The sequence below is a fragment of the Periplaneta americana genome, chromosome 15 (assembly GCF_040183065.1).
Source record: "Periplaneta americana isolate PAMFEO1 chromosome 15, P.americana_PAMFEO1_priV1, whole genome shotgun sequence".
Classification (NCBI taxonomy): Eukaryota; Metazoa; Arthropoda; class Insecta; order Blattodea; family Blattidae; genus Periplaneta; species Periplaneta americana.
In genome coordinates, this window is record NC_091131.1 from 30,782,917 (window position 1) to 30,810,898 (window position 27,982).

The window sequence follows — 27,982 nt, forward strand, 5'->3', positions numbered from 1 at the left end:
TTTATTTACCGGCAGATGTCACATGGTATACTTTTAGCAGGGCTGGTAAATTAACTTACAGAAATGGAATAAAATGTGTTACTATATATATATCTCTATTTTAAATTTAGATTGTCCATAACTATTTGTATAAAATAATTTTCCAATCTACATTTATTGTTTTTGGCCTAATTAATGTTAATTTCCCAGTTTATATTCTCTCAATTGTTTAATTAAAATGAAAGCCTGAAGTTGTCTAACCTACATGCCAAATTTTTTGAAGTTGTGGACTTGTGGTTGAATACTATCAGCTGATGGTCTATTACACTTTGCTATTACTGTCTTCTAAATAGAATGGAATTGTTGAAAAATATAATTATACTGTAGTTACTGTTTCGACACCACAGATTACACACATAATAAACTGACTTACACATGGTTGCCATTTGGTTAGATTTAAATTGACAATTCATTAACATTTCCTGAGACTTGGGTAGTTTAGCATGATGTGGCATGGCATCAGAGGTATCCAGTGAAGTAATAGTTCTCTTCATTGAACCATTTTACGGAGGATCACACAAACAGCTAATTGACACTCTAATCAATGGTAACTATTCATATTTTAAATGTAACTAGGGTAATGATCGCCATTCGATCTCTGGACCTAACCGTACTTTAGAATACTTGTATAGTTATCTACTAGTAATACCCAAACCAGGGTACTTTTTTTTTGTCGCGTGCATCATGCATGATGCAGTGGTTGATTGTAGCAACTTAATACACATGATTTTACAATAAAATCAGGGCGATCGGATTATGTATGCGCAGAATCGGGGTTGTACTGGGAACTGCCACTGCTATTGCATTTCCTTTATAAATTCTTTCTGCTTTGACAACAGCTGGTAAAATTCAGCACCTGAAACATTGCCATTATGTAGCACTTGTAATAGGCCTATTGCTTCCAGTGTTTCGATTTCCATTGCTTCTTCTGTAGGCCTACATTGAATGTTCATGTATGAGAAAATTCAACACTTACTGCGATGTGGACGTGCAAAAATATGCCTACAAATTTTATATAGTTCTGACCGCGCTCTTGTACAAGTACAGTACGCCCCACCATGAACTTAATCCGGGCTATTGTATGGATGATGATGGTATGTGAATTAATGACGGCGAAGTGAGTCCGAGCTCCAACACCGAAAATTACCCAGCAATTCTGCTTCAAATGGTAGAGAAAAAAACCCAACCAGGATTTGAATCTGGGCTCACTTGTTTCATAGCCAGACGTGCTGACATTATTCCACACTGATGGACATAGACCAATTTACTGACAGAGTCACTGTCCAGGGTGAGCCATAGAGGAGGCTGATCTACACTACACCTGCGTTGAGAAGAGATGATGGAAATTGTTGGGGTGCCATATGGGAACCAGAGCTCCCAGAGAAAATCCCTGTGTTACCTGGACTACAGACTTGCCCAACACAAGTTATAAATCGGGGATACACAAAGGATCGAACTCACAGGACTATAAGTCCAACACTCTAGCCACTAGACCACCATGGCCACTGTATAAATATAAAATACATATATCTGGGTTTATGATTGCGGTCAGTAGAACGAAATGTATGGTGATACTTGAGTATACGGTAGGCCTGAGTTAATCCGTCAATATGGACATTCACTTCTTAGTTTTTAGTCTATTTTTATGAAAAATGAATCGTAACTTTTTACAAGATGCTTTCTAAAATTAATGTGAGCTGCTATACATTATATTATGCACGATCACCACGCACCACACTTATAGAACAACAAACAGTAAAGTCAGTTTCTTTCTTACAAGATCTTTTTCCAATGAAATATCACTCTCTTGTATATTACTCTTTAAAATAAAATTTACGTTTCAGTATTTCAGTTAAATGAACATTTCTCATTCACTTCACCAAACTAGAACATTACTAGCTACAAAAAAAAAACAATATCTCTTACAGAACAATATGCAAGCCCACGTTCAGGTGTCAACAATAAAAAATACAAAAATGAAAATAAATAACACGGGCAGGACATGCAATTGTAGTCATTATCAATTTGTAAGTTACAATAACATTTCCTGATACCAAGAAACAAGAACAATTGTGCATCCCAAAGTAGTTTTTAAGGACCTGGGGAAGAAAACTCAAAAACAGACAATCTCAGTCACCCTATCATTATTTCGTATAATAGAATTATAATACAATAAATATTCAACTAATAAGAATTCAGAAACACAGAATAAAGAGAAGACTTAGCAAATAGTGTTTGAAGATGAAACACGAAAATACAGATGTTCACTCCATATCATGGTGTTAGGAAGGGATTGCCTGTTTCTGTTGCGGCAAACAAAGTGGCAGAGGAACAAATTTGATCCTTATTTGTATTTCATTTGCCATCCCCATCCTGTTATTGCTGTCAGATTCCTGTATCATAATTCTATCATATATCCTCCCATCTACGTCTCACCTCCCCGAAGGTCTTTTTCCTTTAGGTCTCCCAACTAACACACTATATGCATTTCTGGATTCACTCATACGTGCTACATGCCCTGCCCATCTCTAACGTCTGGATTTAATGTTCCTAATTATGTTAGGTGAAAAATACAATGTGTGCAGTTCCGCATTGTGTAACTTTCTCCATTCTCCTGTAACTTCATCCCTTCTTAGCCCCAAATATTTTCCTAAGCACTCGAACATCCTTAATCTAAGCTAAGTGTTCATAAAGTTATTCAATTAATTTAATGCAACTCTGATGATCTACAGATGTTCAAGATGCAGCTCAATACAAAACTGTCCGGAGGTAAAAAGAGTCCCCAGTTGGATCTCTAGGAGGGGACTGTATTGAGATTAAGACATGACACAATAAAACTTGTTTGTGATTTTTTACAGTTTTGATTGACCTCTCTCTTTAAGAATATTTGACATACAAATATTTCTTATCTTATCACTTCTGACAATATTGCTTGTCAACTTATCAGTCTGACGCATCGTTTTAATAAGCAACTCCAGCCCAGATCTGATGTCAATCTGACATTTTATGTTACTGTAGATGAAGACTGACACCATGTCCTGGAGTTCCACCATGTATGCATTTAGAACCAGGTGTAGAAAAATAGCTTGTGTTAAAATTCCTAACTATTTTCAAGTCCACGCCTATGGAGTAAAGGTCAGCACATCTGGCCGCAAAAACAGGTGGCCCAGGTTCGAATCCTGGTCAGGGAAAGTTACCTGGTTAAGGTTTTTCCAGGGTTTTCCCTCAACCCAAAACCCAATACGAGCAAATGCTGGGTAACTTTCGGTGCTGGACCCCGGATTCATTTCACCGGCATTATCACCTTCAGTCACTTCAGTCACTAAATAACCTGAGATGTTGACACAGGATCGTAAAATAGCCCAATAAAATAAAAATAAAGAACTACCTTCAAAGTCCTGTAATGGTAATGGTAGCTTTACTTCATGCAAACCTTAAAGAAATTATTTCATATTCCAGGTGTAAACAAAGTTGCGAACACTTCAACATTACTACTCTCACTTCCTGCAAAGAAGTGGCACTGGAGGGCAAGAACCAGTGCCCTCTACTTATCACAAATAATACCACAGCGACATAACTTTAAGTAAGTTCATTTACTTATATTTTCCACATATTCTTGTCATTTACTTTAAGATTTCTTAATAATTCCGTGTTCTTTCCAGGGTACTATTCAGCAGTAGTGTGCTCAACTTAACTGAGCTTGTTGCTCTCCGTCCAGATCTCTCACATATTAAAAAGATTGTGTACTTCCACGAAAATCAACTTGTGTACCCCACCAGAAATCACAAAGATCGAGATTTTCAGTATGGCTACAATCAAATATTGACATGGTGAGCACAGCTAATTATTGTATTGCAAAGATATTTATTTTTATTTTATAAGGATAAAATAGTTGAATTGTTTAACTTCAAGCTACTGATGGGATGTGATTTGAAGACCTGCGTTTCTTGTCACTGTGATAGGTTTGTCAAGGTTCTGACTGTGACTATAGTTCCAAAATCACAGCTCCGAGAAATCACCATCTGAAACCAATACGTGATTCATAGGTATGGCAACTGATGTACATATATGATAGCTCCAGAGTCCAGACAACTACAAGTCGGAATATTAATTTGTAGGTCGTAGGACAACATATGTGGGATCTAATAATGAGTAATTATCGTCCCATTCTAGAAGTTAGAGGAAGCGCAAAGAAAGCTTGCCCATTTGACTGATGCGCAGAGAACGATATTCGGTCCTCGTGCCGCCAAGCTCATTACAGGGCTGCTATGAATCACCTAATGCTGATTACAGGGCGAATTCGAAAGCGCGGTCTTGAGCTGTCCGTATCTTGGAGTGTATTGTGCAGAGCGGGTAGAAGCCAGGGTGTGCGTTACATTTTCTGCATTTTATCCCTGATATCAGGAGTTTTATGTAGTTCAAAGTGTGTTTATTAAATAACAGAGTTATGTATAAAATTTACGTACTTAACAATGCTCCTGTTTCGCTCTAAATTAGGAAGTGCTAATAAAACGTTACACAGTCAAACTAGGGAATTATTTATAATGTTCATAAATTTATGAAAAACGAAACAGGCCCCACTTGTAACATAAGGAGTATATACAGATTAAAATAAACCGACCATAGGACCATAGTTATCGGAACATTTTAATAAAATCACATAGTTTTAGTGTTTTATTACAACGTCAAATATCAATTATTACACGATTACATATTTCTTACAACATCTTTGTCATTTCATTCAGTGATTTTATGTGTAAAAAATTCGTGCTTCTCTATTTTCAACAATGTTATGTTACTCTGCAACAAGGTTAGGTTACGTTACACGTGCTGTGATAAATCTCACTCCAAAGATCAAGCCAGCAGACGACTGAGAACTGCCAATCAAATCGAAGCGAGGTCGAGTGCACCCGAACATTTCCGAAAGTTCGCGCAGCTTTCTGTGGCAAGCTCTTCTTGCGTCACCTCCAATTCTTCGATAATGACGCTATACAGGGTGGAAGTGAAATAGTCTTGCAGATTTTCAGAGTAAATAGCTCATGTTGTATGGTGGAAAGTCAATAGTTTTTTTTTAGGAAAAAAAAAATGTTTTTTCTCAGGAAAAAAAAAATGTTTTTTCTCGAATTCTTAATAACCCTTCATTCGGTAACTATTGCGAGTAAGATCGTGATTTTCGTCCATATTGGTAGGAAAACTAATAAAGAATAATTTATCCCTATGATGTATTTCAATATTGTGGACAGTTTTCGTGTAAACTTAATTTTAAAAACCTCTGAATCCAAGCCGCTGTGCACTGCAAGTTGATTGCAACGCAGTTCCAGAGAACATCTCATTTAGCGAGACATACCGAGTTTGTTGACCTCTTACATCTGTATCACGATAAGTGTGTGTTAGCGGCGGCGATGTTGCCAGACTGCTGAAACTTCCAATTTCATTTTATAATTAACCGTGCATTTAATCACAAAACGTAATATAGGTTTTCTATTCATTTTAGTGTAAAACTTACGCGATTTAACCTACAAAGCCCAATTTCGTCAAGTTTGGAAAACCACTCCACATAGTTAAGCAGCTTGTCATTAAAATGACGCATCAGGATTTTTTTATGCATGATTATGAATACAAAACTTAACACACTATACGAGTGCACACGAACAACACATCTGTTCAGATGCAGAAGTTCATACTTGCTTGAAATTCAAACGACAAGTGATCATGCAGTTGTGGTTTAGTTTTTTTGGTTCTCACCCACACGGATACAAAATGATAGTCAGTAGATGTTTACTGTTTTGTTTCACACTCTTACTGGAGCACTTGTTATGTGGAAAGGAAGAATACAACTTAGGTCCAATCACAGGTAGACCCATGTTGTAGCCTCTTTGTGAGTAGCTATATATGCATCTAAAACGCAAACAGTGCCATGTACATGTAAAGTAACAAAGGGAAAACAAAAATAATGTATCATTAATATAATTATTATAATGTAAAATTAACCTTCTCGTTCATCACATTAAATAAGATATTCAGTTACTTTTAAGAAGTTCAGAAAACCAGTCTTTTTGCATCCAGTTGACATGTCTGCCCGGACATAGTAATTTTGAGTTCAACCCTGGACTGTCTGGTCGAAAACCGGACAGTTGGCAATCCTAAGCCAATACTGACTTTATTTTCATTCTTCTATGGACTTAATTTTAATTCTGTAACGTCTTGATCTCGTACATATTTCTTCTTATTTTACCTCTGTTTTTTTTTTTTTTTTTTTTTAGTATTAATGCATAAATAAACAGTAATCTGTTACAATTAAATAACGGTCAGAAATCTAACAAACAATAACATAACATTTCATTCAGGGGCAGGGGGAGATGCTGCTGTTTTATATTAGGAAACTTATGACATTTTTATTGAATTTTTCCAGTCTTGTGGCAGATGTTGTATTGTTCAACTCCAAGTACAATCAAGATTCATTCTTGGATTCCATAAACAAATTCTTGAAACTACAGCCAGATTTCCGTCCGAAAGAACTAAAGCAACAGATTGTTCCAAAATGCAGAGTATTATATTTTCCAATAGAATTTCCTACTCTTCATGCTTCTGAACAATCAGACGATGGAAGACTCCATATTGTTTGGCCACATCGCTGGTAAGTTGTTCTCCTACCTACAAGAAAGCAGTAGATGAGGCATATACAGAATGAGTATCTCAATCTTTAAATACTGCTGAATTTTACAAAACTCTTAGTATGGTTTACTTTAGAAAATAAGTAGACTAGTAGAGTTCTAGACTGTATGTGGAGGTAAACAAACAACTTTCCAATCTTAAAATAAGAGACTCTTTATATTAAAAACCTTTATTGTTTATTAAAATTGTCTCTCTCTCCATTTTACAAAGAAATGTGTCAGAAGCCTTGGAATTCCAGTTCTCATGCACATTACTTGTCTTGTGTTTTAAATCCTTTTGCAGCAGTCTTTTATGTTTCTATGTAATCATAAATAAAATGTTCAACTATTTATTTTATAATTTCATTTGTCCTGTTGTTGACGTCACATTGATATTGTCGGACCATTGGATCTGTGCCCCTTAGCGCTGTCGTCGTTCTTTGAAAAGTTAATCCCTGAAACTCACTCCATTCCACCCGCTTTTCTCCCACCACGTTAAACAGCAGGCCACGAACCTTGCCGAATAGGGATGTTGCCAAACTTCTGTCAAACGGTGTCATAAATAACTGGTCCTCCATGCTATAATATTATTTCTTTCAATCAAAATACATCTTTTATTTCTACATTTTTTAAACCTAAATCCCTTGTCTCGAATCACTTTCCGTAGTTTTTCTCTCCAACTTGGAAATTATTGCTTCTCTCGCAAGCTTCAGTAATTTCTTCAATGTTGAAACTTCTTTCTGAACGGTATAAAATTCTTGTATCTTTCTTCCAGTGTTGTCAGATCTTGAAAAAATATTTCTGGAGGTCGTAATGAAAAAATCCGGAGATTTGTCCACAATTTCCGGAGGCACTTTCGAAAATCACATAAAATGTTATTATAACCTTCTATTACAATACATGAACTTATAATAAAAAGATTTCTACTTTAATTCTTTTAATCACCAATTTGATTAGTAGTCACCACCTTCTTCTCCTCATAGATGTTTCTCCAGACCAGATATGTTCATTTTTACGCGTTACATATTTTATATTTAGAGAAACATTAGTAGTCAAGTTATAAAATATGTTTTTGTTTTCTAATGCCAGGAGTTTGACAATAAAGTCATTTGACCTCTTGCACTCCAATATTTTTCAAAGATATTATCATGACCAGCCAATGAAGCACAGATTTTGAGGTGTTCCGAATCCATTTCTTGGTTTGAGTTGCACAATGGGCAGTTAGGGGACTGATATATTCCAATTCAATGCAGGTGTTTAGCCAAACAATCATGGCCTGTTGCCAATCTAAATGAAGCTACAGACGACTTTCGTGGTAAATCGGGAATTAACTGTGGATTTTGATGCAGAGAGTTCCATTTTTTCCCTTGGGATTGTGTTATCAAATTTTGTTTGTTGAAGTCTAAGTATGTAGATTTAATAAATCTCTTCACAGAGAAATACGTAGATTTAAAATATTAACAAAACTTTAACTATATAATGTTCATCTATCAGTTTTAATGTATGCCAGAGATTGATTTTTCTAAAAAGTAAATCATTTCCTACATTAAAAAATCCGGAGATTACAACATTATTTCCTATTTTTCCGGCAAGTTAAAAAATTCCGAAGATCTCCGGAAATTTCCGGAGACCTGGCAACACTACTTTCTTCTTAAAATACATCGGTTCATATCATCTACAATAATTAAAAGTTCCCTTGGTCTGTTCTTCCCTGCTGATTCTAGCTTTTCATCTCCTGCACAGACTCCCTCTCTCCTGCCTTTCTTTATTAGGAGTTTTGACCTGTCTATGTAAATTACATAAAATGTTGTATTATTAGTATTAGTTAAGTAAGTAATTTTAATACATAATCAATTGAAATAAAATAAGCCTCACCTGTGATATCAATTGCTCTTTTCGTTGCCTGATTTATAAGAAACAGATATTGACCTGTTTGTTTCTCTTCATCGCAAAATGCTATTACATACTTGCTTAATAATATTTCTTTCGCCACTCCGTGCTACAGTATTCATGTTGAGTTGACAACACTGGACTGCAAGTACAAATATTGTAAACTGTCCCGCAAGAAGGCCAAAATTTTTGAGTAGTGGGGGACAGAAAGGGAGAGAGATAGGAATGCAGGGAGAGAAATGAATTACCGAGGCTGAGAAAGAGTGTTCAGTTCGCATATCTTACGGGGGTACAGATCCGATGGTCCGACTATAGTATTTTTAATAATAAAGGTGAGAGGTATCTATTTTTTATGTAGATAATCCACGAATTATATAAGATAAGTTAAAACTGATTTCAACAAAACTTGGAATACTTAAAATAGTACTCTAATGCATATGATTACTCTGTCTTGACACTGGCAGGGAGCATGATAAAGACCCTAACACATTCTTCCGTGCACTGCTGGCACTGGTGGATGCTGGACTCGATTTCTGTGTCTCTGTACTTGGAGAATCATTTTCTGAAATTCCACCAGTTTTTGTAGAAGCTCGGACACAGCTGGGCAATCGGGTTGCCAACTGGGGACATCAAAAGACAAAAGATGACTATTATAAAGTACTAAGACACTCTCACATTGTTGTATCTACAGCAAAACACGAATTCTACGGTGTTGCAATGTAAGTATGCATACTGTTCTAAAAATCTGACACCAGACACATGAGGTCTTTTTTTTTTTTTTCCGGCAGTTTCCAAACAGTAATCTACAATAAATAGCATTTAATCTCTGAAAATTTGTTTCTTAAGTGCCAAAATATTTTTAATGCATTCTGACTAGAAAGTTGTCGACAATGTACTATTAATTCAGAGGTTAGCCAGATTCAGCCGGGAACAATAAAAATCTTTAGTATAGTTTTTTTTCTGAAGGAAGTATTAATGTCACTGAGACTCTTATTTTAAATTTTCGCCTGTAAAAGAAGCCATTCCTAAATGTGAATCTTCTCACCATGCCAATGTTCACCTCCTGATGGTCATGTGGTTACTGAGATTTGCAGGTTCAAAACTGTCTAAAGGCAATGAATGTGTAAGAATGATTATAGTACTTAGCATGGTTTCCTTCAGAAGAAAAGTAAGGGTGGAAGGCCCCTGAGTGAACGTCCAGGTAAAATTGAACTTGCAATTTTTTGCTCGCCTCAAAATTAAGTTATAGGGATAGCATAGTGGAGCCAGTATAAGTAACCTAAGCATAAGAGAGTTTTTCTCCTCTCATCTGTAAAATGCATCCATCTGTTAGATATGTCTTATTTTACCGGCATTGTGATGACATTAGCCAAAATACATGGGATTTATTTGCTGTAGATTTCTCAAATATTACCTTATTTATACAATTAAAACGAGAAGTTGAATTTGATATATTCTTTATATTGTCTTACTGCAAACATTAGATTGTGTATTGTTCGTAACTATAAGCAAAATATTTCAAAACTATAACAATATAATATATTGGAAGCTGTAATTTCAATTATAGAATTTAGTTGATAGTCTGCAAGAAAATAAATCATTATTATTATTATTAATTTTTTTTTTTTTGTTTCTTGAATACTTTAAGTCAGCAATCTCCTAATTACCCACAATTACAGCTGTGATGTGTAATGGACTAATATTGAAATTACAGAGCAAGACTCGCAATAGAACATGAAAGAAGCCTAAAAAAATGTTCATAATTTCTGCAATTATATGTATACATTTGTAGCTATTTTTTATTAAGCTTTAATTTGATTAGTACATAAATTGATTGCTATTTATGAACAGATTATTCTCGGTATTTTGTAGTCCTCGTGTAACTTCCCTCTCCTCGATTTTTCAGCCAAATTTTTAGAAAAAAAGAAGGAAATTACGCCAGTAGTTCTCGTGGACTAATAGAACAGATATATCTTATTGGTCCAAGATTAGTAACTAAATACAGCTCACTGATTTACTCATGAACAGCAATGAACGTTTACTATTTTCGCATCTATGATTATTGTAAGAGGAACAAGGTTCAGGGCAGAAAAAGATATCAGCTGACAGACAACATTAAGATATATGGATCATATGCAGAGAGTGAGAGGAAGGCGGAAAATAGGGAAGATTGGAGAATGTTGGGTTTGCAAAAAAATTGAATTAACGAATGATTGTCGATATGAACTAATAAATTATTATACCAAGACCCTCTGACATTACCTTGACTCAATTAGATACAATCTATTCTACTAGTCCATGAAAAGTAATTCCATTGATTTTGAGTGAAATAATGAAAATTCCACAATTATTTTTAACTGTTTTACAACATTCACCTTCTCTTTCTTTCAAAGTGTGCAGTAAATGACACTGCAAGTGTGGTATTAAATATGCAGTACCGTATTCTATGGTTCTTGCAATGCAATACATCAATTTTTAACATTTCTTTTTCAGGCTGGAAGCAACATACTGTGGATGCTTTCCCTTATGCCCAAATGCTTTAGTGTATCCAGAGCTATACCCAAGTGAATGTCTATACACAAATGAAAAGCAACTCATACAAATGCTTAAAACCTTCTGTGTGAATCCAGCTCTGGCAAGACACATGAGGGATAATCTTCAAATGGATTTCAAAGCTTTCAGTGCTGAACATTTAATCAATGAATACAGACGAGTTCTGTCATAGCAAATGTTGTTAAAAATAACTGAAAAGGCATTTGGTGTCCAGATTGGGTGTGCTATAAATTGTAAGGAATGAAAGAAAGGCCTACCTGAATGAACACGCATTACTTATCAACCATGCTGCCCTGCCAGTCTTTATCAGTGACTGTCCATGAACTGAATGTCTGACAGAAGCAGCAGTGTTTTTGGCAGGGGACGTGGCTGAGGAGAAAGGACTGTCATGCTCTGTCTCTCCATGTCTACATTTGTCCTGAAATTGAGCAATTTTGCAACATTATTCCATACTGCTGGGGAGAAGAAAGAGTGCATAATGTTAACTACAACTGAATAACCATTACAAGGAGTGCATTATTAACTACAGGGTGCGGCATTTAACGTTTCCCATTTTAAGTTGGCGATTCTGTTCACATTGTCGGTAAAACATGTTTGCAAACACAGGGATTCGGTGTAGCAAAGCCTTGAATTTAGTTAGCCACATCCCAACACAGGGATTCGGTGTAGTAGAGCCTTTAGTTAACCATGGAACGTTGGCCGGTGCAACAGCGCATTTTCTGTGTTGAACAGTTTGTTTCAACCAAGTCAATTGTTGCTGTCCAGCGCGAGTTTAGGCGGATTTTTGGTGATAATCAATATGGAGTTGCACCATCACGAAAAATAATCAGTGTGTGGGTGCGTCAGTGGCGTGAAACGGGATCGGTTCAAAACAAAGCTCGAGTTCGTCAGAAAACGGCGCGGACTACTGATAATGTCAAACGTGTGAGAATGGCTCTGCAGAGAAGTCTGTATCGTTCCGTGTGGCGTCATTCCCGGATCATGAATTTGTCAGACAGAAGTGTGCGAAGAATATTACACAATGATTTGCACTTCCATCCATATAAACTCCAGGTCGCACAAAAATTAACAGTAGTAAACAAAGCCGTGCGCGTCCAATGTTGTCAGAGAATGCTGCAATTGTTTAACACTCACAATGACTTTCACAGCTGCCTGATAATGAGTGACAAAGCAAATTTCTGTCTCAATGGTTATGTAAACAAGCAGAACTTTCGTTATTGGGCCCCACAAAATCCACGTGAAATCTTTGAACGACCACTACACAGTCCTAAGGTCGTAGTCTGGTGTGCAGTTGCAGCAGAGGGTATCATTGGTCCTTAATTTTTCGAGGACAATAATGGTGCTGCGGTGACTGTGAACTCTGAGTATTATAACATAATGTTGACAACTTTTTTCCTGCCTGAGTTGAGACGCCGTAGCTGAAACGTTCAGCGCCTGTGGTTTCAACAGGATGGAGCCACATCCCATACAGCACGTGTTTCAATGAACACACTTCATGCTGCTTTCCCTGGGCGACTTATCTCCAGATTAGGTGACATTCAGTGGCCCTCTGTTTCCCCTGATCTCACTGCACCAGACTTCTTTTTGTGGGGGTATCTTAAGAGTAAGGTCTACGGTCGTATCCTTCATGACATCGAGGACCTTAAAACCGCGATTCGTGAAGAAATTGCTGATGTTACACCTGAAACATTGCGGCGAGTAATGGCCGGTGTGCAGGGAAGATTGCAACAATGCATTGACGCCAATGGAGGACATCTTAAAGACATTATTTTCAAAACATAAGATGTACTGTAATTCCAAGATTATAATGGTTGTAAACTGATTAATTTCTTGTAATTTACTTGTAAACTAAATAAGTTATGGGGGTTTGAAAATAGGAAATGTTAAATGCCGCACCCTGTACATGAGAGATCATTAAATCTCACAACCAGTCTAAACTTTTGCACAAACAGAAAATTCAGGCAGAGCACAAGAATCTTATTTATGTGCATAACACCCAGTAATGAGAGCCCAGATTTGTATTCAAAATGCATGTTAATACACACCATCCTAAAAACAAATGCAAAACTGACATTTATGCTCTAGTTGACAATTTTAGATGGATTTTGATCGGGTATATAAATATACAGGGTGGAAGTGAAATAATCCCATAGATTGAAAAGGATGATAGGGTACACTTAAATGAACAGGAAACCTATATTATGTTTCGTGATTAAATGCACGGTTAATTAGAAAATTAAGTTGTAAATTTCAGCAGTCTAGCAACATCGCCATTAACACAGTCCTCTTTATTCACATAATACAGATGTAAGAGGTCAACATACTCAGGTCTGTTTCTCTAAGGGAACTTCCCTTCCTAGCTACAACGTTGCAATCTGCTCACGTCATTCAGTGGCTTGAAATGAATGGTTTTTAAATTAAATTAACACGAAAACTGTCCACGCTATTGAAATACGCCAGAGGGATAAATGATTCTTTATCAGATTTTGTATCGATATGGACAAAAATCACGATCATACTCGTAATAGCTACCGAATAAAAGGGTGGTAAATATTTGGGGGAAAAAAACATTTTTTTAAAGAAAACTATGGACTTTCCACCAATATGTATTACACTTTTTTGTCACATAAAACATGAGCTATTTGCTCTGAAAATCTGCAGGGTTATTTCACTTCCACCCTGTGTATACCAATGGAAAAATAGGTGAGATTATTTCTTGCTGTCCCACAGCCAAGAGTTATTACTTGGCTAAACATCAAACTACACTCCTGAGAATGCTGGCTGGAAAATTCAGTTCAGACTACTATAGTCGCGACGCTGTTATTCCCAGGCGACTCCTCTTTGCTTACGTCTTAGGAAGTGAAGGCTCTATAAAGTCTAGGTAGGTAGTATCGTTCGCCATTTTTGTTCTTTCGTTGCCGAGCTACCAGACGAGGAATTTATTTGCCACACCCTTAAACATTATCATGTCGTAGCTCCTATGATAATAAATGAAACGCACTGTAAATCAGCAAATAAATTGACTGGCAAATAACGTCCTCGTGTGCTTTCTGCGAACGCCAACAAAAGAGCCAAAATGGCGGGCGATTATCTTAAGTATTTATCGAGTCTTAGGAAATGAATAACATCTTCATCAGCGAATCATAAGACACACACGTTTAAATGTAGCCGACCTGCAACGTGATTGTCTGCCGGAAATTACAGTGACGCGATTATAGGTGAAAGGTGTTCAGTCTCTGTAAATCATCTCTTGAGAGGTCACTGAACTATGCTTTAGTTCAAGTGTATATTTTGTAATTCATACTGAGATAATACTAAACTGTGCTTTTTTAAGTATGTGCATTGTGTTTGTAATCCATATGTAGTGGTCATTAAACTGTATTGTGGTTGTTTGTAGAAATATTTCGTTTGTAATCATTACAAATCCTAAGTCCATGTCAGAATAATAAAAACTATGTTTGAAGGCAGAATAATTAGGTATTAGGTTTGGATTATAATCACCATTTACCCCAATCTGACACCCAGCAATTTTTATTTATCAATTAGGAGAAAAATGCATGTGCTCTGAAGATAACTAACATTACATGTACAGTATATTATCTGAACCCCCCCCCCCCCCCCCCCGTCTCTAAAAAAACTAAATCCTGGGTGCACACCTGTGTGGATGGAACCCATTTCTGCTTGGAAGTGAACAAGTGCAGACACTTTTGACATGCCAAATACAACTATTAAAATATGATGCACTCAGTCAATGGAGTAGTAGTATCATGAGTAATCTCGCGCACTTTCAACTGGCAGTCAGCAAATACCGTCCACATCATTGATTCTGTCGATTTTCGAACTGATCATAGTTGATGGACATCCACTTCAAGGATTGTCGTCCACATTTCCTTGGCCATGTTTGAAGAGTATTACACACTTGCTTAGAGTCGAATAGGATGAAGATTCTCCCAAAACTTCATCCATCCTGTCTTTAAGTGGTTAGGTATAGCTTACAGCAGTAAAATTTTTGGAAATATTCAACATTCTTTTCCTCCATTACTGTATCTTGTACAATAATGTAAAACACTATCCTTCTGCTATGTGAAAAAAATATCTTACGATTTAAAAAAAAATTATTTATGTTTTTTTTTTTTTTTTTTTCAAAATTCAAAATGGTGGCAGTTTACTGTGCAGTGATGAAGCGTTTCCCTCATTGCTAATATACTTGTTAACTTTTCATGTTCTCTCTCTTTTATTTTATTGCTGAAACCCATGTTTACAATATCATGCTCTTTCAACTACATTCTTCAATAAATAACATTTTTTTTAATTTTGTGTTAGAAGAAAGTACTGATATTTGACCATTTTTTAAATGAATTTATTTTTTATCAGACAATTTATCAAAGGTAAAGAAGTGATCTTGCATCATATTGTAGATATGACATGCATAAATACACAAAATATTTCATCACAGAATGTTGGATAGTTTCTGAGTTACGTGGGAAACGCTTCATCACTGCACAGTGAACTGAATTTTGAAAACAAAAATGTAAATAATTTTTTAAATCGTAAAAATATTTTTTTCATATAGCAGAAGGACAATGTTTTACACATACTGATTTTCATTAGTTCAAGATACAGTAATGGAGAAAAAAAAATGTTGAATATTTCCAAAATTTTACTGCTGTAAGCTGTACCTAACCCCTTAATATCACTTTCATTTAAACCCTTTTTCACAAAATATTTTATCACACAACGAATTTCACAATTCTCCATACGATGTGACCATACCTCAGAATATACAAAATTGTCAAAAATAAATTAAAATACACTGACTTGAATTCATCAGCATGAGTCAACATTATACCAAGTTTTAAAATTCCACTAAATTTGTGGCGAATGCAAACCATCTCTGCTGTTTTTTCCTACAGTGAAATTCCTCATAACTGACACCCAAACAAATGGTAATTTCAAAACATGACACTTTTTAATAAGAAAAAGAAAAATGAAAATACGAGGGACAGTCAGTAAGTCACAAACTGAAGTAGCAACCTACATTTTTAAATGAAGTGCCTGGACCTATCACTGTTAAATGACAGCATTAATGATGTGTGCACATGTGAAAAAGAAGCAGCACCTCTGCACAAGTGTACCAATATGTCTTTAAAAATCTATAAAACTATTTTTCAAGTAACTGGCAAAATTGGTTATCCAGCACTGGCTTTGTCCCATAGTTGTCAGATGCAACAGATTCTAATGTACCATTATACAATAAAATCACTTACACACAGACGAAACCAGCAACATTACTTTGAATGACTTCTTCTTCAACAGAGGCTGCAAAACTTACAGCTAGTATGTGATGTAAAAGATTGGGACCTGAAATAAAAACATAAATCCGTGTTCATTTATGTGTATTTTAAATTCATACTTTTGAAAAGATGAACTGTAAAACAAACATTGTAAGGGTCAGTATTAGGGAACAGATTTTTGGGTATTAAAAGTTAAAAATCCCATCAAGTGTACTTACGTAGACATGATGTTGGTTAGAACAGTTTTGAGGCCTTATTCACAACACACTGAATCTAACAGAGGAGAGAGCTGGGTCACAAAGACAGGAGAATGAATCTAGTGAAGCATGCTTGCTGTTGTAAATAATGGTTGAGACCATTGATTTGAACCTGCATGTGAAAAGTGAGCACCGCCTACCGAAGCCACCCTCAAGTCTACACCAGCGGAAGCTGTAGCCAACATACGGAATGGCGTGAACTTCGTAAATTAAATTGTAAACACAGAGTTTTTTCATTTGCTACAAATGGCTACCACTTTCAAACCTGGCAGCATTGATACTGTGTTCCAACCACGAGAAAGTCTTTGCAGAATGAAACGGAACGGGGTAATGCTGTGAAAGAATGTTGATGTCATAAGGTCATACACATGGGTACTCCTATCTCTATTGGCTCGCTCTCACAGCACAAACAATAAAATTGTTACACACATATTTATACTACCCTAGTTACAAAATTAAGAGAGAAGTTTTATATAATATTCTTATTGAATTTGGTATTCCCAAGAAACTAGTTCGATTAATTAGAATGTGTCTTAGTGAAACTTACAGCAGAGTCCGTATAGACCAGTTTCTATCTGATGCTTTTCCAATTCACTGCAGGCCAAAGAAAGGAGATGCACTATCACCTTTACTTTTTAACTTCGATCTAGAATATGCCATTAGGAAAGTTCAGGATAACACAGAGGGTTTGGAATTGAACGGGTTACATCAGCTTCTTGTCTATGCAGATGATGTGAATATGTTCGGAGAAAATCCACAAACGATTAGGGAAAACGCGGAAATTCCACTTGAAGCAAGTAAAGCGATAGGGTTGGAAGTAAATCCCGAAAAGACTACGTATATGATTATGTCTCGTGATCAGAATATTGTACGAAATGGAACTATAAAAGTTGGAGATTTATCCTTCGAAGAGGTGGAAAAATTCAAATATCTTGGAGCAACAGTAACAAATGTAAATGACACTCGGGAGGAAATTAAACGCAGAATAAATATGGGAAATGCCTGTTATTATTCGGTTGAGAAGCTTTTGTCATCTAGTCTGCTGTCAAAAAATCTGAAAGTTAGAATTTATAAAACAGTTATATTACCGGTTGTTCTGTATGGCTGTGAAACTTGGACTCTCACTTTGAGAGAGGAACAGAGATTGAGGGTTTTTGAGAATAAGGTTCTTAGGAAAATATTTGGGGCTAAGAGGGATGAAGTTACAGGAAAATGGAGAAAGTTACACAATGCAGAGCTGCACGCATTGTATCCTTCACCTGACATAATTAGGAACATTAAATCCAGACATTTGAGATGGGCAGGGCATGTAGCACATATGGGCGAATCCAGAAATGCATATAGAGTGTTAGTTGGGAGGCCAGAGGGGAAAAGGCCTTTGGGAAGGCCGAGACGTAGATGGGAAGATAATATTAAAATGGATTTGAGGGAGGTGAGATATGATGGTAGGGACTGGATTAATCTTGCTCAGGATAGAGACCAATGGCGGGCTTATGTGAGGGCGGCAATGAACCTCCGGGTTCCTTAAAAGCCAGTAAGTAAGTAAGTTACAAAATTAGATCACTGTTAATCTCCTGGTCTTTTAATCTTTCCATATAGGAAATAACATATGCAGGAGAGCGCATGGTTTTTAAACTGACGTTGTAACGATAATATTATCTATCTACTTCGCTCCAATAGATGACGCAATAGTAAGCACATTCCTTTCACGGTTGATCTCCTTTATTTCGTTCTTGGTCCATATATTTCTCTGGACAGAATCTGGTCATGTGGACAGAGATGATATGGCCAAGTGGGAGATGTTCAATTTAAAATAGTGCAAAGGATAAAATCTGAACACACCGAACAAATCCGTTCCAGTAAATGAGCACCTACCTTAACACTCCAGAAATGAGATAAGGAAAATGAATGAAATGTCTGGAATAGATTGAGTTACTAGGACCTTTTCATTTCTTTCTTTTTGTATTTTTTTAATTCGTGAAATAATAGCATTTAATCACATTTTTCAGGCTAATCTCAAATTGCACATTTATTTGTACCTGGAGTTACTGCTACCAGTTTGGTAAGATTATCCTCGGCCTTCATTCCAAGAGGCATGCAGGAGTCTGGTAATGCAGGAGCACCAATTTTGTATATCTTTGCATCAGAAAAACGCACATCGAAAGAGTGAGGGTAGAGTGGTGTGCGCAGACCATAAAAGTATTCTCGCACTCTGGCATCTCTCGCTTCTGCACGCGCACTCTGACTCCTTTCAACAACCTGCAATTAAAAAACTATTAATAAAATGACAGAGAACTCTAGCACAGTGAAGAGCAAGAGCCAATCAATGTTATGATGTCTACAGAAAAGAATTCAATTGCAATGGATACCTGCACATTGTGGAATTGCTGGAAATGAAACTGCTGCCTTTCTTGCCAAAAAAGGATCCAATTTAATTCAGAATAAAAATACAAGCCTACCTTTTACATCCATCAAAAGACTAATTAAAAATAAACATAAAATCAAGCAAAACCAAGCACTATGTACCAAAGCCAAAGATAAAAAATGGAGCATTTTAATAAAAAAACCAGAAATTATTCCAGAAATCCCACGTAAATCTGCAGTAGCAAAATTCAGACTGCTTACAGAACACGATTATTTGGCCAAACACTTGAATAAAATAGGAATTTACACAAATTCAAATTGCCCTCTATGCAACAAAGAAGAAGAAATGACTGAAGGACATCTACAAACCTGTGAAGTTCTACCTGATGGATCCACCACAGAGAAATATTGGAGAGCAAGAACGCTAATGGCTTCGTTGCCAAGGCCCGGCATTAGATAACAACAACATGTGTATGATGTCACTTTCCATTTTTAAATGATTACATTTTCGTACCTAACATTGCAACTAAAGTAAAAATTTACTATGAAGTTGTTTCAGGCAAAAAAAAAAAAAATTCACCAGTTTCAAGTGCTAAACAAAGGGCTAAAAACAGTCCCACAATATGAGGTGTGGCATTCAATCACCTTGCAAGGGAACATTTCAAAATCATAAGGTCAAAACCCCATTTAAGAAGTCATACACAGGTAACTGTGAAGTAAAGTTTAAATACAAAAAGTAGCTGTCAATACCAATTGCAAAACAAGAACACCTTCCCTGTACCTGAACCCTGTATTTGAGTAGCATTCTATCAGATTCACTGAACTCACATACTTGACATACTCTTCAATTTTCCTTTCATTAGTGAGGCCTACACATCAAATGTTTTACTATTCAGCCTATGTAATACTGGATTTTCTATTGACAAATAAGATGGGAAATTTCCCACAAGTGTTCAATGAGAGTACATCATGTAATTCATAGTTGATCTACTTAAGTTGTAATTTTAAAGTTATATTAATCTTCCTTACCTCTGATTGAGGTTCTGGCTGATATGTACATCTATTATCAGGCAATACATTTCACTTGAGAATACGTGTCAGAGGAAGAAGAATTTAGGACCGTTTTTGCAAGACTTGATAACTGCAAAACTTGCAAAATTGAGATTTTGATGGATTCGTTAACATAAGGAAGGCCTCTACATGATGTTCAAAGTGTCTTAGTAAAATTGGATTATTTCTTTTCATTGTAGTGTGTCAAAGTGTGATCGTTTTTTCAAAACTTGCTTTCTGCTATAAGTGAGAGATACAGCAAAACTTTCTTAGTATAATGTTTTGTCTCTCCTGTAAAATTTAGTTTTTTCAGTTAGCAAGTTTTGCAAAAATGGTCCTCAATTGTTTGTATACATCTGAAGTCTGACTAGTGTAATACCCACTGCAAAGCTCTTTTATACTTGAACAAAGACAATAATTCTTAGGTCACTCTGCCTTTTAGGAAATATTAAAGGATTTTTTTTCTATTATAATGCATTACCTTTAGGACATCTTTTGGTAATACTTGTCTCAAAATCCTAGCTAATTGTATATTTAGGAGATATAAAATAATTACTTACACCTCCATTTTTTGGCAGAAAAACAACCTTCACAAATGTTGGCATGTCCCGTACAAGTTCATTGTAAAGTCTCTCTTGATCTAACACCAAGATGATGTCAACTTCAAATGCTTGTGCAACATGAGTTAGTTGCTTGTAACCATCTCCTTTCACCCACCCACACGTGTTGATGATCGCTCCTGATGCATTAGCTGTCAGAAAATAACAATATTTCAAGTGATTATGTGTCACAGTGGCATACATTCAGAATATAATACAAAACACAGAGTTTCTAAAAAAACATAACATATTTTTGTGTGAGATCGTGCGTATTTGCTTGTTTTCCACACACAACCAATACGCGTTAAGTGTGAAATACCACATTCAGTATTCCCAACGTAACACACATAACAATTTCCCTATTCTTACTGCTTAAGCGTCATATTCATTTTACTGCTTTAGGCTTTTAACATATTATTTTTAAAGACGTTCAATATAGTAATAATTATAAATTGGAAATTTACCACTGCAATTTCACCTAAATTGCACTGTTAATTATTGCTTTTAAATATTTGCAAAAATTAAGTAAACTCTACAACACCACAAAAGTTACTGCATTTGTAATGCAAGTAACATTAAGGAAGCCGTGAAAAAATCAACAAGATTCCAGACTCATCATAGACTGGGGGAAAAAAAAGACAGACGTATATCACGGCCTGCTGGAGTATAGTAAACACAGAAAACATTTTATAGGAACAATGTTGAAGATAGATATATTTGTTTTCCAAAGTTGCCGTAAACAATCTTCGCACAAAATAATGTACGATACACGAGCGGTATGTTTGTTTTCATGTTCTCGGAAATTAAAAAAGCACAACTACGTTTCGCTTTTTCAATCTTTTCCTCGAACATGAAAACGTCAACATACCACTCTTGTAAGGCATATTACTATTTTAAGAGATCACAGTGTTTTATAATTAAACATTCACTGAAAAAAATTTATCATCATTATTATTCTTATTAGGCCTAGTTATGAATATTATTAATTTTGGGACTAAGAGGGATGAAATTACAACAGAATGGAAAAAGTTACACAATGCAGAACTGCATGCATTGTATTCATCACCTGACATAATTAGGAACATTAAATCCAGATGTTTGAGATGGGCACAGCATGTAGCACGTATGAATGAATCGAGAAATGCATACAGAGTGTTAGTTGGGAATCCAGAGGGGAAAAAGATCTTTGGGGAAGCTGAGACGTAGATGGGAGGATAATATTAAAATGGATTTGAGGACGGTGGGATATGATGGTAGAAATTGGATTAATCTTGCTCGGGATAGGGACCGGTGGAGGGCTTATGTGAGGACGACAATGAATCTTGGGTTCTCTAAAAGCCATTTGTAAGTATGAATATTATTAATATTACACATACAAGCTTTGCTATCGATATTTATTGTCTGCTGCAAATACATTTTATGAAATATGTCTCTAAATACAGTAATTTTGTGCATTATCACGAAATATTTCAGGACTGGTAAGTTTCCATTCATATATTGCAGTCTGTTTCGGTCTCATTCCACCTCCTAGCCAGACATCTCACAAGTCAACTTCCTCTAAGCATTATTTTATCCCCAAAATAAAAACAACTTGTGTGTGCGTGTGTGTGTTTTTTTTTATTTATTAACTCATTCCGCACGCTCCATTACCGAGTAATACTACATGTGATTAATACACTTACATAAATCTTTACAATTCAACTTTCTAAAGTAAACTACACATCTTACACCAGTAAACTTTCATAGATAACATACTGTTGCTTAAATTTTAACTTCCCCCCCCCCCAATGCCACCAGGTTGTCTTTTCGACATTTCTGGTCTTCTCTCCTGGCTGTGGCTTAATTGTAACCCACTTCTGAGGTTGGGGCGCCTGGAAGGCGGAGTTACATTACCCCGATGATGTGATAGGATGATTATGATAATGTGGTGCCAGGAGAGGTCTTAAATCTAAACTTAACCTAAATTCCAGACCATGGACGAACACAGGAATAATCCCTTTAAGGAAAAATTCCTGTGCTCTAACCGGGAATCGAACCCGGGACCTCATGAACTATAGCCAGAAGCTCTGACCACTAGACCATGAGGCTGGTCTATTTTAACATTATTATTCTGTCATTGGAATACGCTTATACTATACTTGTTTTTTCTTATCTTATGTCCATGATAATTACGATTTAATTATGATCATATTTTGTTATTTCGACCACAATTATCAATGTTAACAGTACCAGCATAGTATTTACAATTATTTACAAAACCTCTATTCACACCCACACACTCACAAAATTAGTACTGGCATAAGCTATTTACAATGCATCAAATTCTATTGTTGCGACAAACTGTGCAAACAATTTTCCATATTTGTGTACTAGTTCTTTCTCGCTTGGGGGGCCATGAGCCACAAGTATGTGTGTGTGTCTGTGTCTGTGCGTGTGTGTGTGTGTGTTTTTTTTTTTTATTTTATTGAGAACATCAACTGCATGCCCCATTACATAGTAATATTACATGCATTATACTGAACAATTTACACATGGTATTACAATAATATGCTACAATTTCCTTTTTTCATAATATGAGAGTTGAATTTATCCATCACATTAACTAATTTTAATCCTCTACTTATAAGCTTGAAATTTCTATATATATATATGCCTTGGGTTATTTACATTTAAAATTACAATATTCCTGATGATTATCTTACATGTTTCCATAATATGAAAATGAGTACATATTATCTTTGCCAATTTTTATCATTTATAGCCTACCTAAAAAAAAAAAACTTGAAATATCTACATTATATCTAAAGTGAGCCATATGTACAGTTTTATTATTCTTTTACCCTTAGATTATATTTGTTTGTAAGACCAACTACCTGAATTTTATATCTGCTTAACCATCTGTTTTCTTATATTCTATATTTACAGTTTGTTTATCTTATTGTTATTTTATAATTGATTCCAGTATTGTGTATCTACAAGTTAATTGAGTATATATATTTACAAAATGATCTCAAATGAAATGTTATGACAAAATGTACAATTTGATATTTACAATTGGGATCATGTAATAATTACATACGTTTGTGACGCTATTTATGTGTGTGTGTGTGTGTGCGTGCGTGTGTGTGTGTGTGTGTGTGCGCGTGTGGCAGGACTGGGACCAATTTTCAAATTGCACACATCATCAGCAGGCCAATTATGCGTGATGTGTATCTGTGAAGAGTTATGTCGTGTACTAGGTGAGTGTATGTTAAGTGTTAAAATTATACATCATTTTGATCCATTTACCTTTTCTGTTAGCCTGCATCCTTTCTGAAATGACTTCTGCCAAACGTGACACCAACATATTGTACAAGGCAAGATTGGTACTTGGTGATTTGTGACCATAGTGGTAGACTAGAGGAGCTTGCTGGGAAAAACCTTCCTCAACAGCAGCTGGACGCTCTACTAAGAGAGCTCCTATTAAAAACAAAAAGCTCAAAATTACATAGAAAGTCATCACAAACAATTAGGCCAACATTAGACCTATTCAAAACAAAAAGCTCAAAATCACATAGAAAGTCATCACAAACAAGTAGGACAACATTAGACCTATTCAAAACAAAAAGCTCAAAATTACATAGAAAGTCATCACAAACAAGTAGGACAACATTAGACCTATTCAAAACAAAAAGCTCAAAATTACATAGAAAGTCATCACAAACAAGTAGGCCAACATTAGACCTATTCAAAACAAAAAGCTCAAAATTACATAGAAAGTCATCACAAACAAGTAGGACAACATTAGACCTATTCAAAACAAAAAGCTCAAAATTACATAGAAAGTCATCACAAACAAGTAGGCCAACATTAAACCTATTCAAAACAAAAAGCTCAAAATTACATAGAAAGTCATCACAAACAAGTAGGACAACATTAGACCTATTCAAAACAAAAAGCTCAAAATTACATAGAAAGTCATCACAAACAAGTAGGCCAACATTAGACCTACTTAAGTAGGGAAGAACTTTTTTTTTCCATTTCACATTTTTTGTTATTCTTTTATGACAACCATTATTACAATTTACATGTGAAACCTGAAGTCTGAAGTTTTATACTGTATAATTATGAGATCAGGTCCAAAAATTTCAGGCCTAACAGTATTCAAGGGGTGCTACAAACAAAACTCCATTTCACTTTTTAATATAGTCTCCCATTAGTACAACACACTTTTCACACCTTTGAAATAACATCTCTATGCCCTTGAAAAAATAGTCATAAGTTTTGCCTGCAAAAAGTACAGTCTTAGAAAAGGTTTTGTCACACATATAGTTTATAAGACAGAAAGAAGACAGTGCGCATGTTCAAAGGACGACCAATCTGGTTTGCAAGAGGACTAGTTGAGGTAATAAAATTAGTTTTGTTTCGTTGTAGTTCTGATCATGCGCACTCCCTCCTTTCTGAGACTTGTAAAATATCCGTGCAACAAAACTATTTTCTTACAGTAAGGAGACTGTGTGTTAATAGCGCTATGGCAACCTGTTAGCTGAGCATCACTACCGCCTCTGGTGGGGAATATTATAACTATCTATTAACTTGCGAAAATACACACGTCACAAAATATGTTATATTAAAAATTGCAGGATAATTGGCTAAGTTTCCTTACCTTTTTTTTTAATTGGTTATTTTACGACGCTTTTTCAACTGTTATGGTTCTACAGCGTCTGAATGAGATGAAGGTGATAATGCCAGCGAAATGAGTCCAGGGTTCAGCGCCAAAAGTTAACACGCATTTACTCTTAATGGGTTGAGGGAAAACTCCAGAAAAACCAGGGAACTTGGCCCAACTAGGATTTGAACCCAGGCCTGCTCGTTTCACGGTCAGGAATGCTAACCATTACTCCAAAGCAATAGTTTTCTTAGTGTATTAATACCAATACTGTGCTCATTGCTTGTGGAGCATACTGGCACAGTACTTCCTGTTTACTCTTGTGTTTCTTTCTTTAAAATAAATCAACAAAATTTCCTCAAACTTCCAAAAGATTGTCGCTATGATCTCTTTCGTTGACTGAGTGACTGCCCTTTCCAAGGGGGCTTCGGCTGGTTTTCTTCATTCCATTAATTCTCTTTCTGATAGGTATCATAATAAAGGACCACAGTTTTGTACCCTGTCTCAACGGATTCCATTAATGTCCTCTGGTTGCCACGACACAGCTCTAAAAATGCCTCACAATGAATTATTTGCTGTTCCTTCTGCACTGAAGACAGAAGTCTTGGAACCCATCTTGTACTGACTTCATTCACAAGAAGAAATTAAAATATGTTTCATTTAAAGACATTCGCAACTGCCGAGGTTATATCAACATCGCCAGTGTGCCGGAATTTTGTCCCACAATTCTTTTACATGCCAATAAATCTACTGACAGGAGCCTGTCGCATTCAAATACACTTAAATGCCATCAACCTGGGCTGGGATCGAACCCGCAACCTCGGACACCAAAGATCAGCACTATACCGACTGTGCCACCCAGATCGACTCAGATGAAGATGTTCATCAATATCCGAAGCACGGTGGTTTTTGATAGTCCCAACATTGCTGATATTTCCTTCACTTTAAATAGCTTGTTACTAAAACTCTTCGCCCTCCACAAGAGAAATCTTTTCTGGGTAATTCTACAGAAACATTTTACCACCGCCACGTAAAAAAGGAAGTCCAGTGGAAATTTCTCGACACTGCATGTCTGTAGGCCTGGACCACACCAGCAAGAAAGCATTTTTACTGCCTGTGGAGATAATTAACAATGCGTCCACTCGTGGTGTGCGATGTCGACAACATAGCGGTGATAATATATATTATATTATATACATTCATTAGTGCATACAACAAGTGAATAGTTTGAGGTGAAAACTATTGGGCGCAGAAAAGTTAAACCACGTACTTAGTACTCTATAGAGCCTACTATTCGTAGTACGCAATTGATAAAGAAAGTATAGTGCCTCTTTTGGTAAACTTTTTCTGTAGAATTACAGTTTTCTACTGTCAGCATCTCCAAAGTCTCACTTGCACACTCATTATCTTCGATGATCCCTGTCCCCCCCAAAAAAAGTTTAGCCCATTCCTCTACAGTTAATATGAAGGAGAAACTGCAACATATACATGATCCATGCGCCGTTTAATTTCATTGGGTGTAATGCCTTCCTTCGGAAAGAATTTTATTGCTCTCCGATACTTAACTTTCAACGTGGCATATCACTACGCAACATGTTTAACTCAAATGACTGTACCAGTATCTCAGTACCTGAATGGAAACAAGTGGAATAAGCTAATGCAGTTATTTATACATGGATGCGATATACGATACCCACCTAAGGTTTACGGAAGTAGGCAATATTTATGTCAGGCCAGAAACATATGGAACCTGCTTCGCAAAACATAAAACCACGATTAAGCATTCAGGCTTACCAATGGTACCAGGAACGGAGATCTGACCCTGGCCGACATCCAGATCAACAAAAATGGGCCTCCTTCCCATACGCACAGCATAATTCAGAAGTAAGCGACATAGAGTAGATTTACCAACGTCCATTGGACCAACGACCATTGTGACAGGTCCTCGATTATTGTCTGTCTCAGCTTTCTTCCTTAGCTGTTCTAACGCTGCATGTGCATTCAGATACATAACCTATGATGAAAAAGAAGGCATACGTTACACAAAAATGACACATTTACAGTCATCATGTGTACAATAATGTTTTAGCGTGTTTTCTTACCACTGGCGTTTCTTTTGCAACATAACTAACGTCTGTTTTTCCTCTCAATTCAATGACACAACCTTGCCATGTGAATACAGCTATTTTTGCCCCTGTTGTAAACACGTAACTTTTCCCTTTCACTAGTTCTGTTCCAAAAACCTCTGCCATTCCACTCTTAAGCTGCAAAATAAATATAATATATTACGTACAGTTCAGTATAAAATCACAGTGAACTTAGACTTTGTGGTTTTAAGATAAATTCACCTCCAATGTTACTTTCTCATTTTTACTTTCCACTTCAAACCTCAATTCACAGTCTGGTTCAAGTTTGAACTCTTGAGTATTTGCGTCCCTTTCTTCTGACATTGTTGTTATAATTTCGTTACTAGGAAAGGAACTTTCACCATATTACAAAACACTCTAATACACTCCACAAGCTTCTGAACAACGAACAATAACAACGTTACAGTCGCCCAAAACACCAGGCTTAAAACTTCTGCTAGAAGCATCTACCAGGGCCGCCAACATTCCTTAAATACCTCTCCTTTCTT

The 27,982-nt window shown here is 36.1% G+C and overlaps 2 protein-coding genes across 2 annotated transcripts; one reads left to right on the plus strand and one right to left on the minus strand.

The window, feature by feature from the left end:
* The first annotated feature begins 114 nt into the window (after positions 1-114).
* Positions 115-14,537, plus strand: LOC138714765 (tRNA-queuosine alpha-mannosyltransferase). The gene is made up of 6 exons (XM_069846876.1): positions 115-586; positions 3,499-3,622; positions 3,702-3,869; positions 6,452-6,676; positions 9,047-9,301; positions 11,076-14,537. Exons 1-6 carry the CDS (start codon positions 493-495, stop codon positions 11,305-11,307), a joined length of 1,098 nt encoding a protein of 365 aa, XP_069702977.1. The 5' UTR covers positions 115-492; the 3' UTR covers positions 11,308-14,537.
* On the minus strand, positions 6,868-27,949 carry cbc (crowded by cid). The gene is made up of 9 exons (XM_069846875.1): positions 27,696-27,949; positions 27,450-27,611; positions 27,142-27,361; positions 23,988-24,158; positions 20,661-20,851; positions 18,726-18,945; positions 16,403-16,496; positions 11,393-11,553; positions 6,868-9,202 (listed from the first exon to the last, which is right to left on the minus strand). Exons 1-8 carry the CDS (start codon positions 27,795-27,797, stop codon positions 11,442-11,444), a joined length of 1,272 nt encoding a protein of 423 aa, XP_069702976.1. The 5' UTR covers positions 27,798-27,949; the 3' UTR covers positions 6,868-9,202; positions 11,393-11,441.
* Between the last annotated feature and the right edge of the window lie 33 nt (positions 27,950-27,982).

Excerpts from the sequence above, each read along its gene's own strand:
- LOC138714765 (XM_069846876.1), top strand. The coding sequence starts at position 493 with ATGGCATCAGAGGTATCCAGTGAAGTAATAGTTCTCTTCATTGAACCA. Across the intron at positions 587-3,498 it reads AATTGACACTCTAATCAATG|GTGTAAACAAAGTTGCGAAC; the intron begins GTAACTATTCAT and ends TTCATATTCCAG. Across the intron at positions 6,677-9,046 it reads ATTGTTTGGCCACATCGCTG|GGAGCATGATAAAGACCCTA; the intron begins GTAAGTTGTTCT and ends TGACACTGGCAG.
- cbc (XM_069846875.1), bottom strand. The coding sequence starts at position 27,797 with ATGTCAGAAGAAAGGGACGCAAATACTCAAGAGTTCAAACTTGAACCA. Across the intron at positions 24,159-27,141 it reads CTCCGTTCCTGGTACCATTG|GAGCTCTCTTAGTAGAGCGT; the intron begins GTAAGCCTGAAT and ends TGTTTTTAATAG. Across the intron at positions 20,852-23,987 it reads GATGCAGGCTAACAGAAAAG|CTAATGCATCAGGAGCGATC; the intron begins GTAAATGGATCA and ends ATTTTCTGACAG.